At 38.8% G+C, this 23036-nt stretch overlaps 1 protein-coding gene across 1 annotated transcript; it reads left to right on the top strand.

Annotated features, from left to right (window-relative positions):
* Window positions 1-408: 408 nt before the first annotated feature.
* On the top strand, window positions 409-22354 carry myef2 (myelin expression factor 2). Its single transcript, XM_076988783.1, has 17 exons — window positions 409-657; window positions 1430-1638; window positions 2298-2350; window positions 4370-4377; window positions 4480-4573; window positions 7092-7283; window positions 7831-7984; window positions 8077-8126; window positions 8261-8321; window positions 11827-11925; window positions 13286-13327; window positions 13418-13507; window positions 13587-13682; window positions 13839-13907; window positions 15757-15935; window positions 16024-16075; window positions 21893-22354. Exons 1-17 carry the CDS (start codon window positions 539-541, stop codon window positions 22054-22056), a joined length of 1731 nt encoding a protein of 576 aa, XP_076844898.1. The 5' UTR covers window positions 409-538; the 3' UTR covers window positions 22057-22354.
* Window positions 22355-23036: the final 682 nt, after the last annotated feature.

The raw sequence follows: 23036 nt of genomic DNA, 5'->3' as shown, positions 1-23036 counted from the left end.
GCTTTAATAAATGTTTCAAGGTTAAAAGACTGAATTCTGGTATGTTTTTCTTTTGCAACAAACAATCGCACTGCACTTTATACCACAAGCTGGTACTGGGAATGGTACTGTCACTCTTGCAAACATTTTTATATATTTTTACACACTTGCCAATTGGAAATCTTTTGTACAGAATTACTGATTTACGAAATATGCTGATTTAAAATCTATTTATATATTCATTTGAATACGTATTTGTAAAGTTATTTTATTTTAATTTAATAATTTTCTTTATACATGCATGCTGTACTACAATTAAATGTAAATAGCTACAGTGGCTACATCAAAATTGTTCTGAAGCATTTTTGATGTTATAGAGGACACGCGACACGCGGTACACCTCGAACAAGTCCATTGATTCTTTTTCCCGTCCCCAATACCAAATTCGCGCGATACGAGGCGGAGCTCGAGAAGTCAGAGAGAAAAGCGTCGCAGCATTTGAACTACGGACCGTCAGTTAAAAGAAAAGCATTTTCTGTAGAACCGAAAATCTGCAATCATGGCTGAAACTAATCCGGATCTTGGAGATAATATTAAACAAGAGGAATCGTTAGATGCTTCTCCGACCATCGGTGTAGATGTAGAGGAACTACAAGAAAACACAAATGGCGTTAAAACGTAACTCCTGTTTTTACGCTCGTTAGTAACTGGCGGTAGCTAGCTAGCTAGCTAGCTAGCTCACTGTTCAAAGACAGTCTCCATTTTTGCAAGCTGGCTAGCTAGTTAGCTAACGGATATCTTTAACGGTTCATAATAAAGGTTAATATTTCTAGCGATCTCATGTTTTGATTGAGATGAAGATGTTTGGTCTTGATTTAGCACTATCGTTATATATGAAGTGTGTTCGCTTGGTTTAGAAAATCTACAGAACTCGCGCTTAGTCGCTGGCTAAGATATTTGTTTCGTAGTGGCTAAATTAGCTAGCGTGGCTCGCTGGTTGAATAGGTTATATTACTAGTACGTGTCTGGGATGTTGGCTAGCTAAATGTTATCCGCCACTTTCGCCTTGAAAATCCAGCTAAGTAGCTAGCTAGGTGCAAGTCGTTAGTAGTGTCTTGATAGTGTATGCATACCATAATTCATTAGCTAACTAGCTATGTTAATTAGGCCTTTGCTTATACAACTAGTTACGATAGCTACTTTAGTGAAACGAGAAATTTTAGCAATTTTAGTTAACGTTACAGTGTAAAAATCACATCATGCACACATTTACATGAGAGTTAGCATTATCTAATGCTGTTCTGGAATCAGCATAAATATGGATGTGCGATGCCTTTATCGTTCTCGATTGACTTGTACTGTATGCTGAGTTAAACTGGATTATGTTAGGGTTAGCACAGATTTCAAAGCAATACCATGTAGTAAACACTTTTTTCTCCTCTTTGTTCAGTGATGCAGAAGAGACTCCAAGGGAGAAATCCGAGGCAAAAGAAAAAGAGAAATCCACTGGTGGTCGAAAGTCAAATCGCTATCACCCCTATAAGGACAGACATGGTGGTCCTGGAGACAAGAAGGCTGCCCACCGAAATCGCGTGTTTATTAGCAATATCCCATATGATATGAAATGGCAGGCAATTAAAGATCTAATGCGAGAGAAAGGTAACCTATGCAAATATTGCACCATGCACACATGCTCTGCTCCCTCTGTCACCCTAGTGTGGGGCTTCATCCTTATCATGTGTGAAATGTAGAGGCAGTTGATCAGTGTACAGAGAGCAAGTTGAATGTGATAAATGTGGACAGGGTTTCTTTTTCCTCTTGGGAGGAGTTAAATACAGCTTTGGTTTGAATTTTTCCAGATAAAGATACCTTCGGATATTTTTGGCCTTGTATTTGTGAACAGCTCCAACATGTAACCTCAGATAATCAGTAGTAGCAATTTTACAGTTGAATCCTTTGTAAGGTGACAACGATGCTGACAATTTTATTTGCTTGTGCTCTACTTGAATTTGGTTCCTAAAATGCTTTAGAAGGATGGTAAAGGTTGGTTGTAACCTTAAAACAGTACTGTGCTTGCTTGAAAACTAACCGTTTTGAACTTTGTGCACCTACTTAGTTGAATGTTGTTGAATAGCTGTCGGGTCTCAGATGTGTAAATTTACATTATGGGATGGTGGTGTTGTGGGTGAAGTTGGTTGAAGGTGATTAACTGGGCTTTTCTACTTGTAGTGTCGTACCCAGGCCTGCTGTGAAGACACCACCGGTGTTTTAAATGTGTTGTTTTCTTTGGTATTTTCCCTTTTGTATGTCTCATGTAGTCGGTGAGGTTACATACGTGGAGCTCTTTAAGGATGCTGAAGGAAAGTCAAGGGTAAGTGATGGCAACTCTGCTAGGCTGTGCGAGGCTTTAAATGCTCTCCATAGCTTCATTCTTTAATGTGTTGAACAAGGGAATACACACCCGTGACTGGTACTCCACTGGAAATGGTTTTATTTGTGGGTAGCCTAGTTAGATACTGTTGATGACTGTTGACCTTTGAACTTGGGATGGTTTGTTGATGCTAAAGTGATTTTAGAGTGAAAATTAAAATGTTTATTTTATTTGAGCAAAGAAAACTCCAGTTTATTTGGCTGTACTTTTAATTGGTGGTTTCAAGTTGGCTGGAGCTATATCCTCTAGGAAACATGATTTATTTGATGATTGGCCAGGTGTTTTATTGGTCATTTTTAAGAATTTTGATAATGTTGTAGACAGAAAATGGCATGTTAAATGTTAAGATTTGTCTTTTTTATTTTATAACGCTTCATCTTCCAGCTTTCCTACTTAAAAATCACATTCATATGTGTTTAACTTGCCAGTGCTCATAAATGTCTTTTACAGCATTTATAAAGTGCAGTTTTAAGAACATATGCATTAAAAATGTTACTCAGATTATTTTGCACTTTTTAAAGTCTGTTACCTTTTGTTGTGACAAGCAAATTGTTTTTTTTTTCCACTCTCTTCATATAGCAAAATGATTGCTTCATATATTTCACATGACATTGCTTTATAAACTCTTTGGTTGTTTGTATGTGTTCATTAATTGAAAATACAATAGCATTTGAGTTAGTAAAACCATGTCGTGGAACTGGAAGAATACTAAACTCTTTGATTCTTTCCAACTACACAATGTATAACCCCTGTCAAAAATTATGGTATCACCAGTCTGAGGAAGTTCCTTCAGTTGTTTAATTTTGTAGAAAAAAAGCAGATCACAGACATGACAAAAAACTAAAGGCATTTCAAATGGCAACTTTCTGGCTTTAAGAAACACTAAAAGAAATCAAGAAAAATAATTGTGGTATCCAGTAACAGTTAGATTTTTAGAACAAGCACAGGAATAAATTATGGAATCACTCAATTCTGAGGAAAAAATTATGGAATCATGACAAAACACGCCAACACTTTGAGGCATTGACTTAATGAGTGACAAACAGTACTCATCAATTCATTCAATCTGGCTCCAGCTTTCTCTGATTGCTGTTGCCAGATCAGCTTTGCAGGTTGGAGTCTTGTCATGGACCATTTTCTTTAACTTCCACCACAGATTTTCAATTGGATTGAGATCCGGACTGTTTGCAGGCCATGACATTGACCTTATGTGTCTTTCTTCAAGGAATGTTTTCATAGATTTTGCTCTATGGCAAGATGCATTATCATCTTGAAAAATGATTTCATCATCCCCAAACATCCTTTCGATAGATGGGATAAGAAAAGTGTCCAAAATGTCAATGTACACCTGTGCATTTATTGAAGATGTAATGACAGCCATCTCCCCAGTGCCTTTATGTGACATGCAGTCCCATAGCATCAATGACTGTGGAAATTTGCATGTTTTCTTCAGACGGTCATCTGCATAAATCTCATTGGAACGGCACCAAACAAGTTCCAGCATCATCACCTTGCCCAATGCAGATTCGAAATTCATCACTGAATGACTTTCATCCAGTCGTCCACGACTGCCTTTCCTTAGCCCATTGTAACCTTGTTCTTTTCTGCTTAGGTGTTAGTGATGGTTTCTTTTAGCTTTTCTGTATGTAAATCCCGTTTCCTTTAGGCGGTTTCTTAGTTTGGTCACAGACGTTCACTTCAGTTTCCTCCCATTTGTTCCTCATTTGTTTTGTTGTACATTTTCTGTTTTCAAGTCATATTGCTTGATCTGCTTTTTTCTACAAAATTAAACAACTGAAGGAACATCCTCAGACACTAGTGATTCCATAATTTTTGCCAGGGGTTGTACTATTTGTTAGTATGCACTTTGTACTTATGATGTTTTACTGTATTAATTTGAGTGGTCCATTTATTCTCCTCCTCTGTGGCCTGTCTGGAATCCTCCTATACTGCTACCAGGGCTGTGGGTAAGAACAAGCCTTATGGAGAATAGCTGTAAATATACTTATTTAAAACTTGCTTCTCCAATTTGCATCAGTGGAAGTGATCATTTTAATTTATTTTTGTAGGGTGGTTGAATTCAAAGATGAGCAGTTTGTAAAGAAGGCTTTGGAGGTCATGAATAAGCATGATCTCAATGGCAGACCTCTGAACATCAAAGAGGTATGGAGCATTTCTTTTACTTTAACATACATTTAGAAAGTATAGTTCTTGGCTAATTAAGTGTTTTTGTCATTGAAAAAATTTATAGATACATAGATAGGCTATTGTTATTTTTGCGTGATGCATTTATAAACATCAAGGGGTTTTTTTGTTTGGTTTTTTCTCCACTTTTTTCTTTAATAATTAGTTTTATAATTTAGCTGTGGTCCTGATCATTGATATTATAGTCAAAGTAGTTTTCTGCTGTACAAGTCTAAGAAATTAGTAGGGATGGGTATAGTTAGGAATTTATTGATACAGACCCTGATACTAATGGCAGTAATTATCAGTACTTGTCAATACTCTTATTGATACTTTTGTCGATAATTTGGTGCAACAAATAGATATGACATAAAAACAAAGATTCAACAATTATTCTGAGGGTGTCAATAAAATCGAGATCTTAATTTTCCACCTACCAGGCATGAGGATTTTTGATAATGTGCCTCTGGAATGTCCCTGGGAACTAGGGTCAACTCACTTGCTGAAAATATTAACAACCATAGGCAATACAAAATGAGTTATCCTGGTTGTCAGCTTACACCAAGTCCTGGTTGTAAAAATAGAGCTTCAACGTCATGCAAAACACACATGGTGTAGTAATCTAAACGGTTCCAATAAATTCCATGAACCAATCACAATCAGGCATTGTCAGAACCTGGCTCAGTACTGTCCTTGACCAGCTACAAGGCTAAGCAGTTATTTATTCCAATTATTACTTGAATTGATTTATTCAGCTATGGACAGAGAGCTAAGAATGATGCTTGGCATTCTAAATGGTTAAAGACATGGTTAGCCAATCATTCATCCAGAAGCTTTTGGAGTAGAGCATTCCTCCTGCTGATCCAGTCTAGTGTTAACTAGGGCTGGAGAATATGGGCACAATTTATATCTATTTATATATTTATAATTCAATATTCCGATATCGATATGAACAATATAAACTCCACAGAAAACTGCCACGAATGCTCACAACAGATGTCTGTACATACAAATGTAGTGCTGGGTGGTAATTCTACATCATGGTATTTTTTAAATTATATCAGTTTCATGGTATTTGACGTTTTTTCCCCCATTCATGATGTGTTAACTGCATTGATTATGAAAATAATTACTGCAGTAGAGTGGTTGAGTACCCTATTCCACTGTTAGAAAAATGTCACCTAAGTATTACATGTAATACAGATTTGCATGGCCTCACTTGATCAGTTTTCAAATGGTAGCACTAAAGTAGTGAATGAATCATATAGCATGACAGTTGCAGTAAAAATGCAAAACTTTTTATTATTACCAGCTACACATAATATTATAAATTCCACACCAGTTTGTTATTAACAAATAGGTATTTAGACAAAGTCGACAGATTGCTCTTATCACCAGCCGTGACAACTTTTGCTCGACAGCATTTGCAGTAAGTGACTGTTTGGTCCACGTCCGACCTTTAAAACCCTGTGTACTTCCCGACAACAAACACTGTTCCTTTCTTTGGCAAAAGTTCCTTTGGGGCATCATCTTTTACTACAATGTTTGGTAGAAGTTGTGGTTCAGAACGTCCCTCGTTCTCAGCAAGCTAGATTTGCGCTCTGTTGCATGTGTGCTTGGCGGCGCAGCAATAAAAAGCGTCCCTTGAGAAACAATAAACGACCGTGCTGCATTCTGGACACGTGGAGGCTATTTAAACTGGTGTGGCCTGTATATGAAAATTCTTATGATAACAAAAATAAACACCGGTTTTTGGTGCGAACCGGTATACCACCCAGCACTAATGTCAGGTATATGAAACATCCTCCTATGAAACTATATTTACATTTTATATGAACATGAAGCTAGACATCACCGTCAAACAAACTTGCCGACTTTGCCAATGTTAATATCTTTGAAAGTCAAACCACTTCCACCCACACCAAAAGTCTTTCCTCTTTTATTACTATTTTTACTACTTTGTCTGCTTTATTATTGCTCGTCGAAGCTCGGTCAATCACATTTGTATTGCGGTCAGTGGTATTCATTTTGCAGCTAGTACATGTCACGTTGGAGCCTAACCAAAACTTGCATAGTCTGATGTTGCTGAGCACTTGTGGCATGCACGTGTTTAAAAATCAGATCACTGTTATTGACACCTATATATATATATATATATATATATATATATATATATATATATTGATTTTTAGTTATTGTCCAGCCCTAGTGTTAACCATTTGAAAATGCCAGCTGTTAGAATAAATTGGTTTCAATTGTTATATTTAATTAAAAATACTAATAGCAGTGCCATTTGTATATGAAACGATCATTATTTCTGTATTGACCAATCAGAAACCAGGATCAATTTAGTACCAGTTCTTGATACTCTTCCTTAGACATTAGTATATATGTGTATAAAGATTTTCAATTCTGCATGTACTGCAACTTACTTAATGCATCAGCTTTGGAGTTTTGGTGTATGTTATGTGTGCTCTAAGCATGTTTTTTGGTTCAGGATCCTGATGGAGAGCATGCACGACGTGTGCTGCAGCGTGCGGGGGGGATGTACCCTGGGGGCAGGGGACAGGATGGTGGTCCAGGGGGAATGAGTCTGCCGCCCTCCATTGTTAACAATCCCAACATCCCCCCTGAGATCATCAGCGCACTACAGGCGGGGCGACTTGGGTCCACGGTTTTTGTGGCCAACGTAAGATTTCTCTCTGTCTTTCGTATGTGTGCTTGGTCCAAGCAAGCTGCACACCTGACCATGGCTGTCCAAGAGAGTGGTAACTAGGCCTAAATGTTTGCCCCATGCCTTGTAAGACCATAATATTACCTTGAGCACCTTCTGTAATGGTTGGCTTGGCATTTAATATTAGTGGAAATGCTGTTCTGCTTATCTTGAAACTTTAACATTCTGCCCATATATGAGGCTTGAATGGTCAACTAATTTTAATCTATTTTAACCTGACAAAAGTATATGTATCTTGAAATGTGCCTAGTCTGCAATGTAATGGAAGGCTTTTGTGGGTTTGAGTGCAACTGCACTGTAAATTACCTGTAGCTTGTGTTTTTATAATTAGTTTTCCTGTGTGTTAAATATTTACTCTGTGCTGGAGCATACTGTCTGCTCTGTAAATTCCTGAGGCAATTGCAAACTGAAAACTTTTAAAGTCACCAGTTAAATTAATAATTCAGCAGTCCATTCAGTCCACATTTCACACTCTTTGATGATGTTTGCTTTATTTATGTAGCTGGATTTTAAGGTGGGCTGGAAAAAGCTGAAGGAGGTGTTCAGCATGGCTGGAGTGGTGAAGAGGGCAGATGTGAAGGAGGATAAGGATGGGAAGAGCAGAGGCATGGGCACGGTTACCTTCGAACAATCACTCGAGGCTGTGCAGGCCATCTGTATTCTTTTACACTTCTGCAGTATGTGTGTCTGTCTGTCAGCGTGTGTATCAGAATGCTGAGTTTTTACATTTCTTAACTTTACCAACCAGCCATGTTCAATGGTCAGATGCTGTTTGACAGACAGATGCATGTGAAAATGGTGAGTTGAAGTAGGCTTCCCTGCATCTTGTAGTGTATGCTAGATAAAGTCTGTTGAAGGATTTAACTTTAACCCCAATGAATTGTGCTGATTTGTATGTGTGTTTGTATATATTTATTATACATTTCTTTTAGGATGATAAGTCTCTTCCACCAGATGATTTCCGGGCTGTCGAGAAGCCACCTCAGTTGCCCAGTAAGAGCTTGTGAAACCTTTTTATTACATTATTTCATTTCATTTTTATTACATTTCATTATATTTAAAGTAATAAATGAAAAAGAAAAGCCAAAGAAGAAATACTTTTAATACTTTAATACCATGCTCATCAGTGGCGGATGCTGGTCTTTGAAGGAGGGGAAGCTCAATTTCGGCCTACATCATAAAATGTGTCGGTTTATTTATACCTACATTCTTCCCTTTGTTCCTTTTCAAGACAGTGATCTATGACCCTGTCGTACCAACAAGGCATCTTTTCCAGGGACTTGACTAGTGTCCTCTCAATTGCCAGCAGAGCTAGGCTGCTTACACGGCCTTGGCCCATGGTTTTGCGGGTGTAAGACTTGAGTCGCTTTAAACAGGAGAATCTCCTCTCTACACCTGCAGATGTAGCTCCAATCGTTGCCACTAATGACAATAGTTTGTACACCTGAGGCAACTCCAAGTCTTTCAGAAACAGCAAGAAATCACATAGCTTTCCCCTGTTGCCCTGCAAGTCCTTGTTTGAATATAGGACTTGAAGTTCAGACCTCAGTCTCCCTGAATCATAGAACTGGCAAAAACTTTTCAGGACACTCTGAAATGCCTCTGGAAACACTTGCCTCATCAAATTTCCCTGGATTGACCAATTCCAAGAAGCGCAGACTTTCCAAATTTGCAAAACGCTGAGGTAGCTGCTCTGTGAGATTGTCTAGGATGACCATGTACAGATTTCTGTAGTGCTCCTTGGGATCCTGTTGTTGTGACAGACAGAGTTTTCTCATGGGCTCAGTTTATGGGTCTGATGTGAGATCTGCTCCTTTGGCATAAACAGCTTGGAAAGCCCCCTCTGACCTCTTCTCTTTGACAAAAGCAAAAAGAGACTCGATTATTTTCTTGCAGTACAGATCATCCATAGCTCTCTGCTGGACAATGTCAAACACCACATTAGTCTCAGAGAAGATTTGTTCATATGTGTACAACATGAACACAAACTCAAAATCCTCCAGTTTCATCAGAAGGCCTTTGGCACAGTCTAATGTGTCATCGTCCATGAATTATCTGCAATGATAGTCTCAAAAGTTTGTAGGAGGACATCATAATTGTTTGCCACAGTGCTCAATATCCGTGATGTGAAATTCCATTGAGTAGGACCATTTCTGGGCAACCTTGAACAGCCTGCAGACTCAAGAAAACACATCTTTGTGGATTTTGAGAAAAATGTGGCGAACCCAGAGAGAGAAAATTCTGTTTTGTTTTTACTGCTTCGTTATGTTTTGCCACTTGAATGCGAGCGCCTTCATTGATTGCTCAATCCTGACTCTGCCCAGGCAACTTTACCTTGCACATGCACTCACATGTTCATTGCTTTTTTCATGCCTTTTGTATGAGAATGGTAGAAGTCTCCAAACACAAGCAGCTACAAAAAAAAAACCCCACCAGAAATAGCTCTGGTCGATAGTTGTTTTTAACAAAGAAAATGCCGCTAAGAGGATTAGGAAAGTCTCTGGTTCAACTCGGAACAGAATGAAAATTAAAAAATGCTCCCACAGATGTTTACACCAAAAGATTGCCGATTTGCTCATTTCACTATCAATCAAATAGGTATTTAGCCTCAAACAGATCATCCAATCATCATGCAGAAGCTGATTGTCCGGGCCAGCCCACTGCCCCATAGACCCCCAGAGACGCAGAGCGTCCGATGGACGGGACAAAGCCCAGCATTTATCCAATGACTCGTTTCGCTACACTCGTTGCTTCGGTATTGAACTCTGTTTAAAGCATTGTGAAGCTGCGGGAACGAGTGAGAGGAAAGCTGCGTCGTTACCAGTGATGAGAAGCTGATTCTGAACAAAAGTTGAGTGCGTTGTACTGCACTGTTGTACTGTACTATTTAGTCAATGACATACACACAACAGTATATATTTGATTACTTGCTGTCTTAAAGCAATCGCCTCTGATGCTCATATAGATCACAGGAATGATAACCTCTGTTCAGAAGAATTAAATTCTACAAAATCCCAAAATACTGGCCACACTCTCAAACTCCCCACAATCAGAAAGCATGGTTTTGGTGGGGGCAAAATACAGGAGTAAGGAGTAAAACATCCACGCTGGACTCATTTGCAGTCCTCCAACCCTAACCCCATTTCCAACATGAAAACGGAGGAGTAGCTGCATGATGGACCTACTTGTATTGTTTCAATTACTTAATATCTTGAGATATGAGAAATATCTCGGAATGAGAAATTTAACAAATACTGGGTTGATTGGCTTATTTCCACTTTTTTAGTACAATTTCATGTAATTTTGCTGTCTCAGCAATATAGATACAAATACTGTGCTCTTAACACAACCCGGTAGAAGATCATCAAAGGGAGATGGAAATATAGGTCACCTGTCACTAAAACATGATAGCAAGAACAAGCATCATCCAGGGTCAGACATCACTCAGATTAGCAAGGTTTGTGTTGAATTGAACCAATCTATCAATGAATCAATGTTGAGGGTAATTGGAGGAAATCACAGACTAGAAACTATGGAGGTAATTTAACAAATACTTAGAAGTTAATGGAATGGTACAACAACAGAAATACCTGTTGTTTGAATACTATACTACAGAATGCTATTCCATCACCAAGCCCAATGAAATAGGCTGTATGAAGCACTTGAGGAAACTGGGTAAGGAGAAAGCCTTAATTCATAGTGACAGAAAAACACCTCATAAATCAGAGGCACTCCTCCATGTTCAATGAAATAATAACAATGCCAGCAATTTCTCCTTTTATACTTTTGTTAAATACCAGACCCCATGAATACAGCAATGTCAAGGTGTGTATTCGATATGTTGCCTTCTAAATAAAGACCAACAGCAACCAGACAACAGATATCAAAGATTTGAAAAACCATGACCAACGGTTGTGAGCACCAGAGGTCATAGGTGATTCATGGCAAAACTACATTTGTATACAGGCAAATGGTTTTAAAATGTACCTTAAGTGTTCTTTTTTTTTTTCTAAATAAAATTCTTGTTTAATATTTGCACAATTTTTTGCCTTGTTTTGCTCCAGAAATAAAAAAGAATGCTTTCACTAATATGCAATGAAAGTACATTTTGTTTATATTACATTTATTAATTTTTTTGCATTAATAAATGTCTGCTCCAGGTTTTTTTAATTGCAGGATACTAAAGATACTTTTTTGTTTGTTTGTTTAAATTGATAAATGAAATTTGTATTTTGTTGGCATTGTTTGTACACAAGAGATTTTTCACAAAAGCATGAGAGAACTGAATCATGAATCCTTTATCACATGATGTGGAAAGTTAAGGGAATGTTCCAGTGGTGACTGGGTCACTGGCTTAGGATCATAAAACTGGAGAATTCCAACAAATCCTTAGAATGATCTTCATTGATCTCAGACTTGTATTGAAAGACTAGTATTGGTGAAACTATTGCATGGTGTGTATTGCATTGATGGTTTGTTTATGGTTGTGTGTTTTCAGGAGGTCTAGGTGGAGTTGGAATGGGGTTGGGTCCAGGAGGACAGCCAATCAACACCAATCGTCTCAGTGGTGGAGGGATGGGCTCAATGGGTCCGGGAGGTTAGTACACTTATTTGTGCAGGCACACAGTTTTCCTTGACGTATTCTGCAATCATTGATAATGCGAGAAACACTAAGATTGGATGAAAAACCAGAGTCCATTTGAGAGTAGTTTTTTTATTTATTTTTTTAACTGGATCTCTGCACTGAATTAAAGAGTAGGTTCTATCCTAATTCTACACTTTTTTGGCGTCTGGCCTTAATTTCTTAAAGTTGTTTTAAATATCAGTATCGTCTCAGATAAAGTCTTGTTAATGAATCAGAGTTCAGTTGTCCAACACATTTTGGCAAATCTCACAGTTGGAACAAAGTTCAGTCTTAAGGAAAGTCATAGATGCAAGAGGAGATTATTTGATGAGAGAAGATTGTGGATTTCATCTGTTCATCTGTTTTAAGAATGAAGCAGACAACTTAAATATTTTTTAGTAACTTTTCATCTAAGTGGGCGGAGCTTAATGGTTCTTGAGACTTTTTTGTTTGTCTGGAGCCAAGGAATGCACCTGAAGTGCACCTGAATTTTGTTTCTAGGACCTACGGGGTGGGAGATATGGACCAAAACGCAAAATGCTGCGCTATAGTGCCACCATCAGGCCAATGTGGGTGTCTGTATTTTAGCATGGTCCTGCAAACAGACTACACCATTCTGCCAAGTTTGGTCTCCCTGGGCCTTACGGTCTAGGCTGCAGTATGCGTTGTATCCGGGGAAAAAATAAAAAATCTGAGCAATTACAATAGGATTCCCACACTATGTGTGTGAACCCTAAATAAAACATGTTTTAGTAACTTGAAATGATCCTGAATGCAAGAAGCACTTATGAATGTTCTACATAGACAGCCTTCATGTAAATTGCCATTAATGAAGAATAAATGTTTTCCATGACAATAATATAGAATACTATGTTTGGTCAGGTATATAATTTTCATAATTAAACTTTACTTTTTTAAGTTTCAGTTTACATTATTGTTGATGTTTAATGTGGATGTTCCTTGAAATATTTGAACAGGGCTATAGAGCACTTTCCTTGCCATTAAGTACAGAAAACACAAAAATCGTCGTTTGTTGTATGCCAGGGAATATGCACAATAGTAAATGTGCAAGTTGGGTAAGAGCACCTGTAAAAAGTGCTGTAAGCTGTAAATGTAAGATTCTAGGTTAACATTTTATTCCTTGTACTGTTGAAGCAATGCCAGATCAGTTTTATTACCTAATCAAATATGTAGTATTTTGAAAGCAAAGAAAGGGACATTAGCTTTGAAAGAAAATCTCCATGAATATACTGGTACAGAACTTCATAAGTCAAATATTCATGAACTATCAATTTTATTTTGCAAGATGCAAGTTGTGATCTCGTCTGTTTAGGTATGGACGGAGGTGGCTATGGAGGCATGAACAGAATAGGAGGTATAAGATGACTACAACTTCTGTAAAAGTTTTTATTTTAGATCCAGTCTTACAATGATGCATCATCAACTCTGTGTGTGTGTTTTGCAGGAATGGGTGGTGGATTTGGGGGCATGGATGGAGTGGGTGGGATGGGTGGATTTGGAGCCAGAGATATGGCGCCCATGGGCAGGATGGGAGGTAAAACCATCCCTGTGTTTTGTCAATCTTGGCTGTTTTGCAATTGTAGCTGTGATTTAAGGAGTTCTGTGTTTGTCAGACATGTATCGATCAGGTATAGGTGGTATGGATCGGGACTTTACCCGGAGTGATATGGGGATGAATCGGCCCTTTGGAGACTCGTTTGGAGGACTGGGTAAGTAGAGTTTGGATAAACATACAAACTCAAACCTTACATTTGTACAGCAAACACAGTGTGTACATGCCATTGAAAATATGTTGGGAGTGTGTGTGCCCCTTAGTGTATATGTACAAACATGTCTTCTGTCATGTGCATGTTTTTCCCTATTAGGTGGTGGAATGGGAAGCTATGGGGGAGGCATGGGAATCGCTGGCATGGGGCCCATGGGGGCAGGATTAGGTACATACATGTTATTCTTAAACACATACACCAAATGGGGGAGCACAAAGAGTAGTTGCAGGCCTGCAAAATACACAACACATGCTAATTATACATGCTAATCACTGAGACATTTGCATCTCCTGAGTTTCATCCAGTATTGCCTCTAACCCTATTCAGTTTGGGGAAAAAAAAGAAAGAAAAATAAAACCTTCAACACTGCTGTGCATGATGCATTCATACATGGGGTAGAGACTGACTTACAAAATGTGAATGTGTGTATTTATATACACAAGTTCTCTATGTAATTGATAGTTGGTAATAGTAGTCATAGCAGGGGAGAATTCAGGACAATGTGAGGGTCCAGGGCAGTGGGTTGATCTTTCATCCACAACTGGTTAGGCAGGAGGTGGCTGGCACAGGATGGATCTCAGGAAATCATATGTGGGACAGAGGAAATGTAAACATTTCTGGAGTGTGGCAGTAACTCTGGCATAGAATTTAATTATTACAGCCTAGCTTAAAAGTCAGAACCAGAAGGTACAGACTTGGGAGCATTCTGAGACATTGGCATCCATCCACTACACCGTCAACAAACTTGAGTGACCATGTCCGGTGACAATACGACAGCACCAGCGCCCCAGTTTACCATAAAACCCTTAGTCCATGAACCCCTGGATCTGTACCAAATGCTAAACTAAATAAGTAAGTTTTCAACCTAGACTTAAGATGGAGTCCCCGACACATTCTGGAAGGTTATTCCATAGTGGGGGGCTTTATAAGAAAAGGCTCTTCCCCCTGTTGTTACCTTATTAATTGTTGGAACTAATAAGAGGCAGAGGCTTGCACCCTGTGATCTTAGTGGACGTGGGGGTTCATAATAGGAAATAAGTTCCTGGAGGTAATCAGGAGCAAGCCCGTGCAATGCTTTATAAGTCAGTAGAATCAATACAGAATTTAACTGGCAGCCAATGCAGGGCTGATAGGACTGGATTGATGTAAAATTTTCTAGTTCTAGTCAGAACTCTGGCTGCGGCATTTTGAACTATTTGAAGTTTATTTAGATTCCTATGAGCATCCTGATGCGTTACAGTAGTCTAATCTGGAGTGAACAAAGGCATGTACCAATTTTTCTGCATCATGCTGTGATAATGCATTTCTTAACTTGGCATTGTTACGGAGATGTAGAAAAGCTATCCTAGTAGTATTATCTATGTATTCTATGTATTTATCAAATGATAGGTCCGAGTCGAGTATGATGCAAAGATTGTTGGCTACTGTTCCAGGTGTAATTGGGTAGTTTGTGAGATTTAGCATTAGATCTGGTGTTTTCTGTCTTGCAGCCTTTGGGCCCAGACGGAGAACCTCCGTTTTGTCATCATTAAGTGGGAGGAAGTTTAGTGACATCCAGCATTTAACATCTCTTACATAGGGCTCAATTTTTCCTAAACTGAATTTGTTATTCATTTACTATGTTAACCAGCTGATGATGGTTTTGCTTGTTGTCTTGAACACTTAGTCCTCTTATCCCTGACACCTAGACTAACACTAAACCTGGATTATAATTGATGTTTAGACCATATTCATTCATTTATGGTTTTGCAACTAGTCTATAATGCTGTGTAGTTTACCCCAACAATTGAATAAAACAAAATAGAATGTGCTTGACTTCTTACTGCAGATGTGTAGTCATTGTTGCACTGTATTCAATTATGAAACTAAAGGTATATAATACTAAGTCTTTATACCTTGTCTGTTTCATAGTGACTGATCGTTTCTGTCTGTGGCTGTTGTGTTCTTTTGTATGGTCTCGTGTGTGTGTGTGTGTGTGTGTGTGTGTGTGTGTGTGTGTGTGTGTGTGTGTGTGTAGGAGGTGGTATAGGCAATATGGGCATGGATCGCATGGGTGGTGGTTTTGATCGAATGGGCAGCAACATGGAAATAAACAGAGGTTTTGCCCAGTATGGCACTGGCTCTGGTCACATGGGCAGTGGCATGTCAGACAGAGGGGCAGGATCAAAAGCAGGCTGCCAGATCTTTGTGAGAAATGTAAGTATGGATGATGTGTAAGAGTTCTCACATTACAGTGGTCAATGATACACGCCACTAATTTCTCGACACTGCTCTTTGTACACAGCTGTCCTATGATCTCACTTGGCAGAAACTGAAGGAAAAATTCAGCCATTGTGGTAAGTGGCAAAGAGTGCCTTTCAAAAAACTCAAGGACACTTTACAAGCAATACACAATCAACAACACAAGTCACAGCAATCAGAAAGTACACACCGATCAAAATCATGCAGAGACCGAAAGTGGAGAATTTGGGTGGAAATAATTAATGAATATGTGAGTTTTTAACTGAGCCTTGAAAGTGGTATGATAACGAGAGACAGAGAGAAGGGGAAGAGAGTTCCAGAGTGTTGGGGCAGCCACACTGAATGATTGACCACCCATACTGAATGATTGACCACCCATAGTGCTTAACTTAAATCTCGGAATGACTAGAAGACCACTAACAGAGGATTGAAGCCTATGAGTGGGGACATAGCAGTGAAGGAGGTTAGACAGGTACGAAGGTGCCAAGCCAGTGAGTGCTTTAAATGTAAGAACTAGGATTTTGTAATGAATGCGTAGGTTTATTGGAAGCCAGTGGAGACGTTCCAAAGCAGTTGTTATATGCTTGTGTTTTCTGGATTTGGTCAGAACATGAGCAGCAGCATTTTGGACAGTCTGGAGAGGCCAAAGTGATTTTGAGGGAAGACCATAAAAGAGGGAGTTACAGTAATCAAGCTTTGTTGTAATAAGGGCATGAACTAGGATCTCTGCGGATTTGAGGGATAGAAATGGACGAAGACACGAGATATTGCGAAATTGGAAAAAGGCAGTTTTTGTGAGTGAACATATGTGTAACTCAAATGACAGAAATGGGTCAAACAAAACTCCATGATTACATGCTCTAAGGGAAGAATTAACAAGAGTGTCAGCAATAGCGAGGGAAGTACTAGTAAGGCAATGTACCACAGATTTAGTGCCAACAATGGGATACTCAGTCTTACGGGCATTTAACTGGAGGATGTTGGTATTAGGGGTGGGCATAGATTAATTTTTTTAATCTAGATTAATCTCACTGAAATCTTGAAATTAATCTATATTAAAATGGCTCATATGCGTGCTACCCAAGTAATGACTAAAAGTCCGTTTTTGAGATAGGGTTTCTTAATACAGAGGGTGCATTAGACCAGGGGCTCATCTCCTGTTTCCAAAATGCATCAATGACTGCTTGAGGAAGCTGTTTTACTTTGATACTTGAAGAAAAAAAAAACATGCTCAATAAAATGTAGGCTACTCGTGTTCAACGGTTTATTCGGTTAAACATGAATGTGTAAGCCTACATACTGTACATTAAATAACATGTTTTCAGCTAAACATGATATTTGAAATGTAAGCCAACATTTAGTACATTTAACCTCACGGACGTCATTTTCAAAAGTCAGTTTTGGTCCTCTGTAGTTTTAATGGTTAAAAAGAAATATTTAAATAGCGACGAATCTAGCGCTAGGACCATGCAGAAAACGACCGCTCCGAGCTCCGCTCCGGTAACACTTTACATTCCTAAAAATAAATTTTCCGTGAAGCAAACCTGGCGACTTTGTGGCTGCATCCATGTAAAAACACGTACGATTTGTAATTCACAGGTTTAAAAACTCGTTCTCACCCATACTGTGCAATTTGGTTAGGAATACAGCCGAGCTAAACTGTCAAGTTGAAAGTCATCCTAGTTTGTTTACCCATTTTGACCCAGTTCCCAACCCAACTTTAAGAATAGATTAACGGCGATAATTTTTATATCGCCTGATAAGAGTATCAAATTAACGAACGCCGTTAACGGCCCACCACTAGTTGGTACGCAGCCACCGGTTGAGTTCCCCAGTACATATAGTGATAAATGAGGTGGGAAGGGGTCAGGTTTGAAGCTAAAATAACACTGGGTGTCGTCACCATTGAGGTGAAAGTTCAAACCATGCTGACGTATCAAGTCCCCAAGGGGCAGAATATAAATAGTAAAAAGCAGTGCTCCTAGGACAGAGCCCTGAGGAACACCCTGGGGATCACGAGCCAGATCTGATTTGCAGTTACCCAACCATATGAACTGCCATCTATCTGATAAGTAGGACGTGAACCAGGAAATAACTGTCCCCGAAAGGCCCAGATTACCAAGTCGTGAAAGCAGAGTAGTAGGGCTGCCGCGATTAGTCGATACAGTCGACGACGTCGACGCTGAAAATACGTCGACTTCAATATTTTAAGTCGACGCATCGGTTTTGTTTTTGTTTTTTTATATTTACTTTTTTGTTTTTATGTTTATTAATGTTCCATTTTAATTTCTAAAATGTGTCCGTTCAAAGAAATGTTTTTCCTCAACGCATGACATCAGAGAGTCTCCAGTCATTGGTCAGCGCCACTCAAAATAAAATGCCGGTTGCAGCGGAGCCTCGCAAAAGTCTACAGCAGGGGTCGGCAAACGTATGGCACACCGAAGCATACTTACTGGTACACGCCACTTTGGACCAGTGCATCAGCAAAAAAATATAATAATAAAAAATCTCAGACAGAGAGCTCGATCCTCCAATCGAAATCGCTCCTCAACGCTCTGCACTCAACACCCGCCACAGACCCATGTTTAAATTTAGCCTAATACAAATCAGTTCGCCTACCTGATAACGTTACAAGAGAAAGAACCGAAGCCATCAAACGTGCCGTGGCTAGGTATGGCAAACAGTCCAGCTCTCAAAGTCTTAAAGTAGGGCGACTAAACGTCCGAATGTCCCGGGACATGTCCGTATTTCACGTCCTGTCCCGGATTTAAGTGAGGAAATGTCCTGGTTTTTAAATAACTTTCATTGGACCATTAAATTTTTTAATTTACAGGCACTACAGCTGCACGACGCTGCTTGTGATGTAATCCCTGAGCCGCGTCAAGGCTGGATTATTTATTATGGATTATACTTTCGCGAGTGACCATGGCGCGCAACACCACACACCTTGCGCGAACCTGCACGAAAGGCGGAGGCGTTTAAACTCGCCGCGTCACAATCTTTGCAGTGTTCTCTGAAACGACATGTGGTAGTATAAAGAAACACCCCTCAAAAACAGCGGAAGAACATTTACCTGACAAATTTTAATGTTGCATTGTGTTTCAGGTTTGAAAAGTGCTGGAATTTAGGCTAAAGTGAGGGCAGCCCTGTTCTTAATCAGAATGTAGACAGCGTGACTGTCGGTACGCAACATGCAACAGTTTCTTTGTTTGTTGTTCTGCAGAAAATTAATCATTTAGACTAGTTGACCAATTGAGTCGATAGTTAAATCGATAGAAAAAAAGGGTTTAGTGGCAGCCCAACAGAGTAGTATGATTAACTGTGTTGAAACCGGAAGTAAGATCAAGGAGTAAAAGGACAGAAGCAAGGCCATTATTAGAGGAAAAGAGGAGGTCATTTAAAACATAAGTGAGAGCAGTCTGTGCTGTGCTGAGCATGGAAACCAGACTGGAGGATGTCAAAAAGATTATTGGAAGACATGTACTGTTGTAGCTGGGAAGCCACCACACATTCAAGAACATTGGAGAGGAATGGGAGATTACATGGGTCTAAAAGGCTGTTATAATAGTCCAATCTTGATGAGAAAAACGTGGACCAGTTTGTCTGCATCTAATAAGGAAATGTCTCATCTTAGCAATATTATGTAAATAGAAAAAAATGCAGTTTGTGTGAATGTCACATGAATGTTCGGAATCAATAGTGACACCCAAGCTTTTTACTTTAGATTTAGATGTTGCTAAATAACCATTTAAGATTAAAAATTGCCAACAAGTGTCTTATAGGAATTTAGAAGAAGAAAATTAAACCCTGTCCAGTTTTATTTCTTGGACTCTGTTCTCAATGTTGGGAGTAGTACTGATACCTGGGTTAGAAGATGTATACAGCTGAGTATCATCTGCAAGTAATTGAAGCTAATACCATGCCATTCTTTTCTTAAATACTAAATCTTCTAAACAGTAAACATGTTCGTCTGTGCAGTGGATATCTATTATAGATGATATTTTAGGACATTTTCATATGCGAGGATTTTCCAGACCCAGGATTGCTTGCTTGGTGACTTTGGTATGGAAGTAAAATGTTTCAAAACTTGGTTGAAAGACCTGATTAGAGAACTTGTTGTATTTTTGATGTGAGAACGTGTAAAATTAAATTTGCAATTGTATTTTTGATGTGAGAACATAAAATAAAAATCTGACTGTGAATGTAAAAAATTCACTTGCAGAAAATGTACATGAATTCAGGACAGCTTTAGATCTGCCCGCCTCAACTTTTGCAACATACATGTTGGTGGACTTTTTGCAAAACTAATTTTTTCTGCAGGTTAGCACTCGTAACTGCAACTGCCAGGAAAGTTGTCAATGACTTGAACACCAGCAACTGGCCTGACATCCATTTTTACTATTTGCCCTTGGCCATTACATATCCTTATTATGTCTGGTCCTCTTGAAATTGTTGGTCTCAGGCCTGATAGTTTTCAGGCGCCATGCCGGCATACCGACATGTCCGCGAGGGGGAAAAAAGGTTCGCCTAGTCCATGGGTTAAAGTTCTCCGTCACCAAGATGGATTTCCGTCATTAGAATTTTTTGGGGGGGGGAAATCCATCAAATCATAATAATAAACCACACGCGTGCGTGCTATCTGTTTTGAGGCTGAAATATGATCCTCTCACTGGATCATCAGCGCTGGATGGATGATGGTGGTGTCACTTGATTGACTTGTGGGTCATCCCGCCTTCTGATTTTCGGACATTACGTAGAGAAGTTACCTCCCTCCTGCCTTAAGTCCAGTTTGTTTTGGTCAGTTTATGTTTTTAACTTGATTGGTCGTGCCGAAGACATCAATGCTCCGATTCAGTCGACATAAACATCATACAGGCGGTCCCCGGGTTACGAGTTTCCTGAGTTACGATTTTCCGTGGTTAGTACACATCTCCCATTTACTGTATAAGCCTTGTTTGGACCTAAGTGGTTCTGCGTAGTAAACGGAATTTGGTGTTTGGTGTGCGCGGCGTCAGGATAGGCCTTTAGCCTTAGTTAAACACAGCTATGGATAAAGGTATTTGCCAAAAGGCTAGCTTTAGGATAGGATAACTGCGTATAGTACATATGTTCTGATTTACACCGAAAATCGATTCACGACGGATTGACGTCATAACCCGGGGACCGCCTGTATTTCACACATAGTAAGAGCTTCAGAGGGAGATACAAGATAAATTCAGTATTATAAGAAATATAAGAAAGTGGTTTTTTTTTGAGCCGGTACAGGTGGTCAGACGATCTGGTTCATCATGGCCGCCTTACAGCGTAAGGTGTAATACATGAACAAAAGCACAAAATGTATGTCCTAATAATCAAACACAAAATATTTATTAAATATTTTATATATTAAAACTAACTATAATCATAATACTTGTAATTCTTTTAAACTTTATTTGCATAATTTCTTTGAGTTGTCTGGTATCCTATAATTTACTAACAGTAATGAATAAATTAATTAATCCTTGCCTTTTTTTAACATTGTGTCTAATTGTGTTAAAAGAATCTTTAGGTTACAGCATTTTCTCAGAATATTAATAGAAATGTTTTTTTTTTTCACCATGATTACCTGACTTGTATATTATTAATTAATTATTAATGATTAAATATTCAAAATATGGTACACTTACACACACATACATACAAACACACACACACACACACCCCGCTCAGAAAAATTTCAGGCTCGGGAATTTTTCCCCACTATCACCCCTGTGGTCTGGAGTTTGCTTCAAGCAAAACTACTGCAAACAATTTCTATATATTGGGTTGTGTGTTTGGTTCATTTTGTAATGGTACTGCTTGGATTTTTTTTTTTATATTTGGAATTCAAAAGTGTATTGTGTATTAAATAAATAAATCCTGTATGTTTCCAGGTCAGGTAATGTTCGCAGAGATCAAGATGGAGAATGGGAAATCTAAAGGCTGCGGGACAGTCCGGTTTGACTCTCCGGAGAGTGCTGAGCAGGCCTGCAGGCTTATGAATGGCACCAAAATCAATGGCAGGGAGGTGGATGTGCGTGTTGACCGTAACGCGTAACAAAAAACACATGCTTAAATACACACATTGATGTCATAAGGCCACCCTCTACTCAATCATCCCTAACTGTACCCTTTCAGACCTTTGTTTTGTTTTAAAAACACTTTTCTGAACTTTTGGACTGTCGTACACACACCCCCAAACGCAGAGTGTGAATTTGAATATCAGCAGACTCCACTAGTAGATATGTATAGTGTTTAAGTAATATGACATTTTTCCTTCTTTTTTGTAAACCCTTTTTAATTTGTGGATTACCAGTTTATTGGAATCAAAACAAAATAAACTTTTTAATTTTTAAGTGTTGCTGTGCTGAATCTCTTGGATCAAAGCGTTTGCTAATGTTTTTTGTTGTTTTTTAAAGGTTTTAGAGATTTCAGTCTAATAAACCACATTAAATATCTGATAAATGGACTGCCTCTGTTCTCTTGTAAGGATTTTGATTGTCTGTATAACAACTCTTGTATTATTCACAAGAGTTGTTATACAGTTTTGATATTGTTTTCAGACATAGCTACCAGGGTTCATAAACAGCATTATATATTTGTTCAGTCAGCAGTGTGTTAAGATTCACAACATGAGTGTCAGGAAAGAGTTCCAAAGTTTAATAAGAGAGATGTGTCAGTGCTCTGATTGAGCGTCATGAACAGGGAATCATACATTTACTTACATACAGTATCTCATTACGGTGAATGGTGCTGTTCTGAATTCTGACTTCTCATCAGAATCCCTCGTTTGAACACACATAAAGACGCTACAGATGATATCTGCGATTTCCATTGTTTCTAAGCATAAATAAGGTGGTGGGCCCAAAATTAATTTGACGTCAAATCACATATTAAACTTTGACGGAATTCAAAACAAACCAGATAAATAAATAAAAATCCTATCCCATCTATATGCATACTGATTTTCAGCCATCTACATGCCAGATCCTCCAGAATTTTGCGATTTGCAACTTCAACGCAAATTCAAGCAAACCC

This window comes from Brachyhypopomus gauderio, chromosome 2 (genome assembly GCF_052324685.1).
Source record: "Brachyhypopomus gauderio isolate BG-103 chromosome 2, BGAUD_0.2, whole genome shotgun sequence".
Classification (NCBI taxonomy): domain Eukaryota; kingdom Metazoa; phylum Chordata; class Actinopteri; order Gymnotiformes; family Hypopomidae; genus Brachyhypopomus; species Brachyhypopomus gauderio.
The sequence above is the reverse complement of the archived record's forward strand: the minus strand, read 5'-3'. Positions and strand labels throughout refer to the sequence as shown.

What these genes read in the sequence shown, in the direction of transcription:
- myef2 (XM_076988783.1), top strand. Translation starts at nt 539, where the DNA reads ATGGCTGAAACTAATCCGGATCTTGGAGATAATATTAAACAAGAGGAA. An exon ending in AGACTCGTTTGGAGGACTGG is followed by an intron (nt 13,683 to 13,838) that starts GTAAGTAGAGTT and finishes TTTCCCTATTAG; the next exon opens with GTGGTGGAATGGGAAGCTAT. An exon ending in GCCAGATCTTTGTGAGAAAT is followed by an intron (nt 15,936 to 16,023) that starts GTAAGTATGGAT and finishes CTTTGTACACAG; the next exon opens with CTGTCCTATGATCTCACTTG.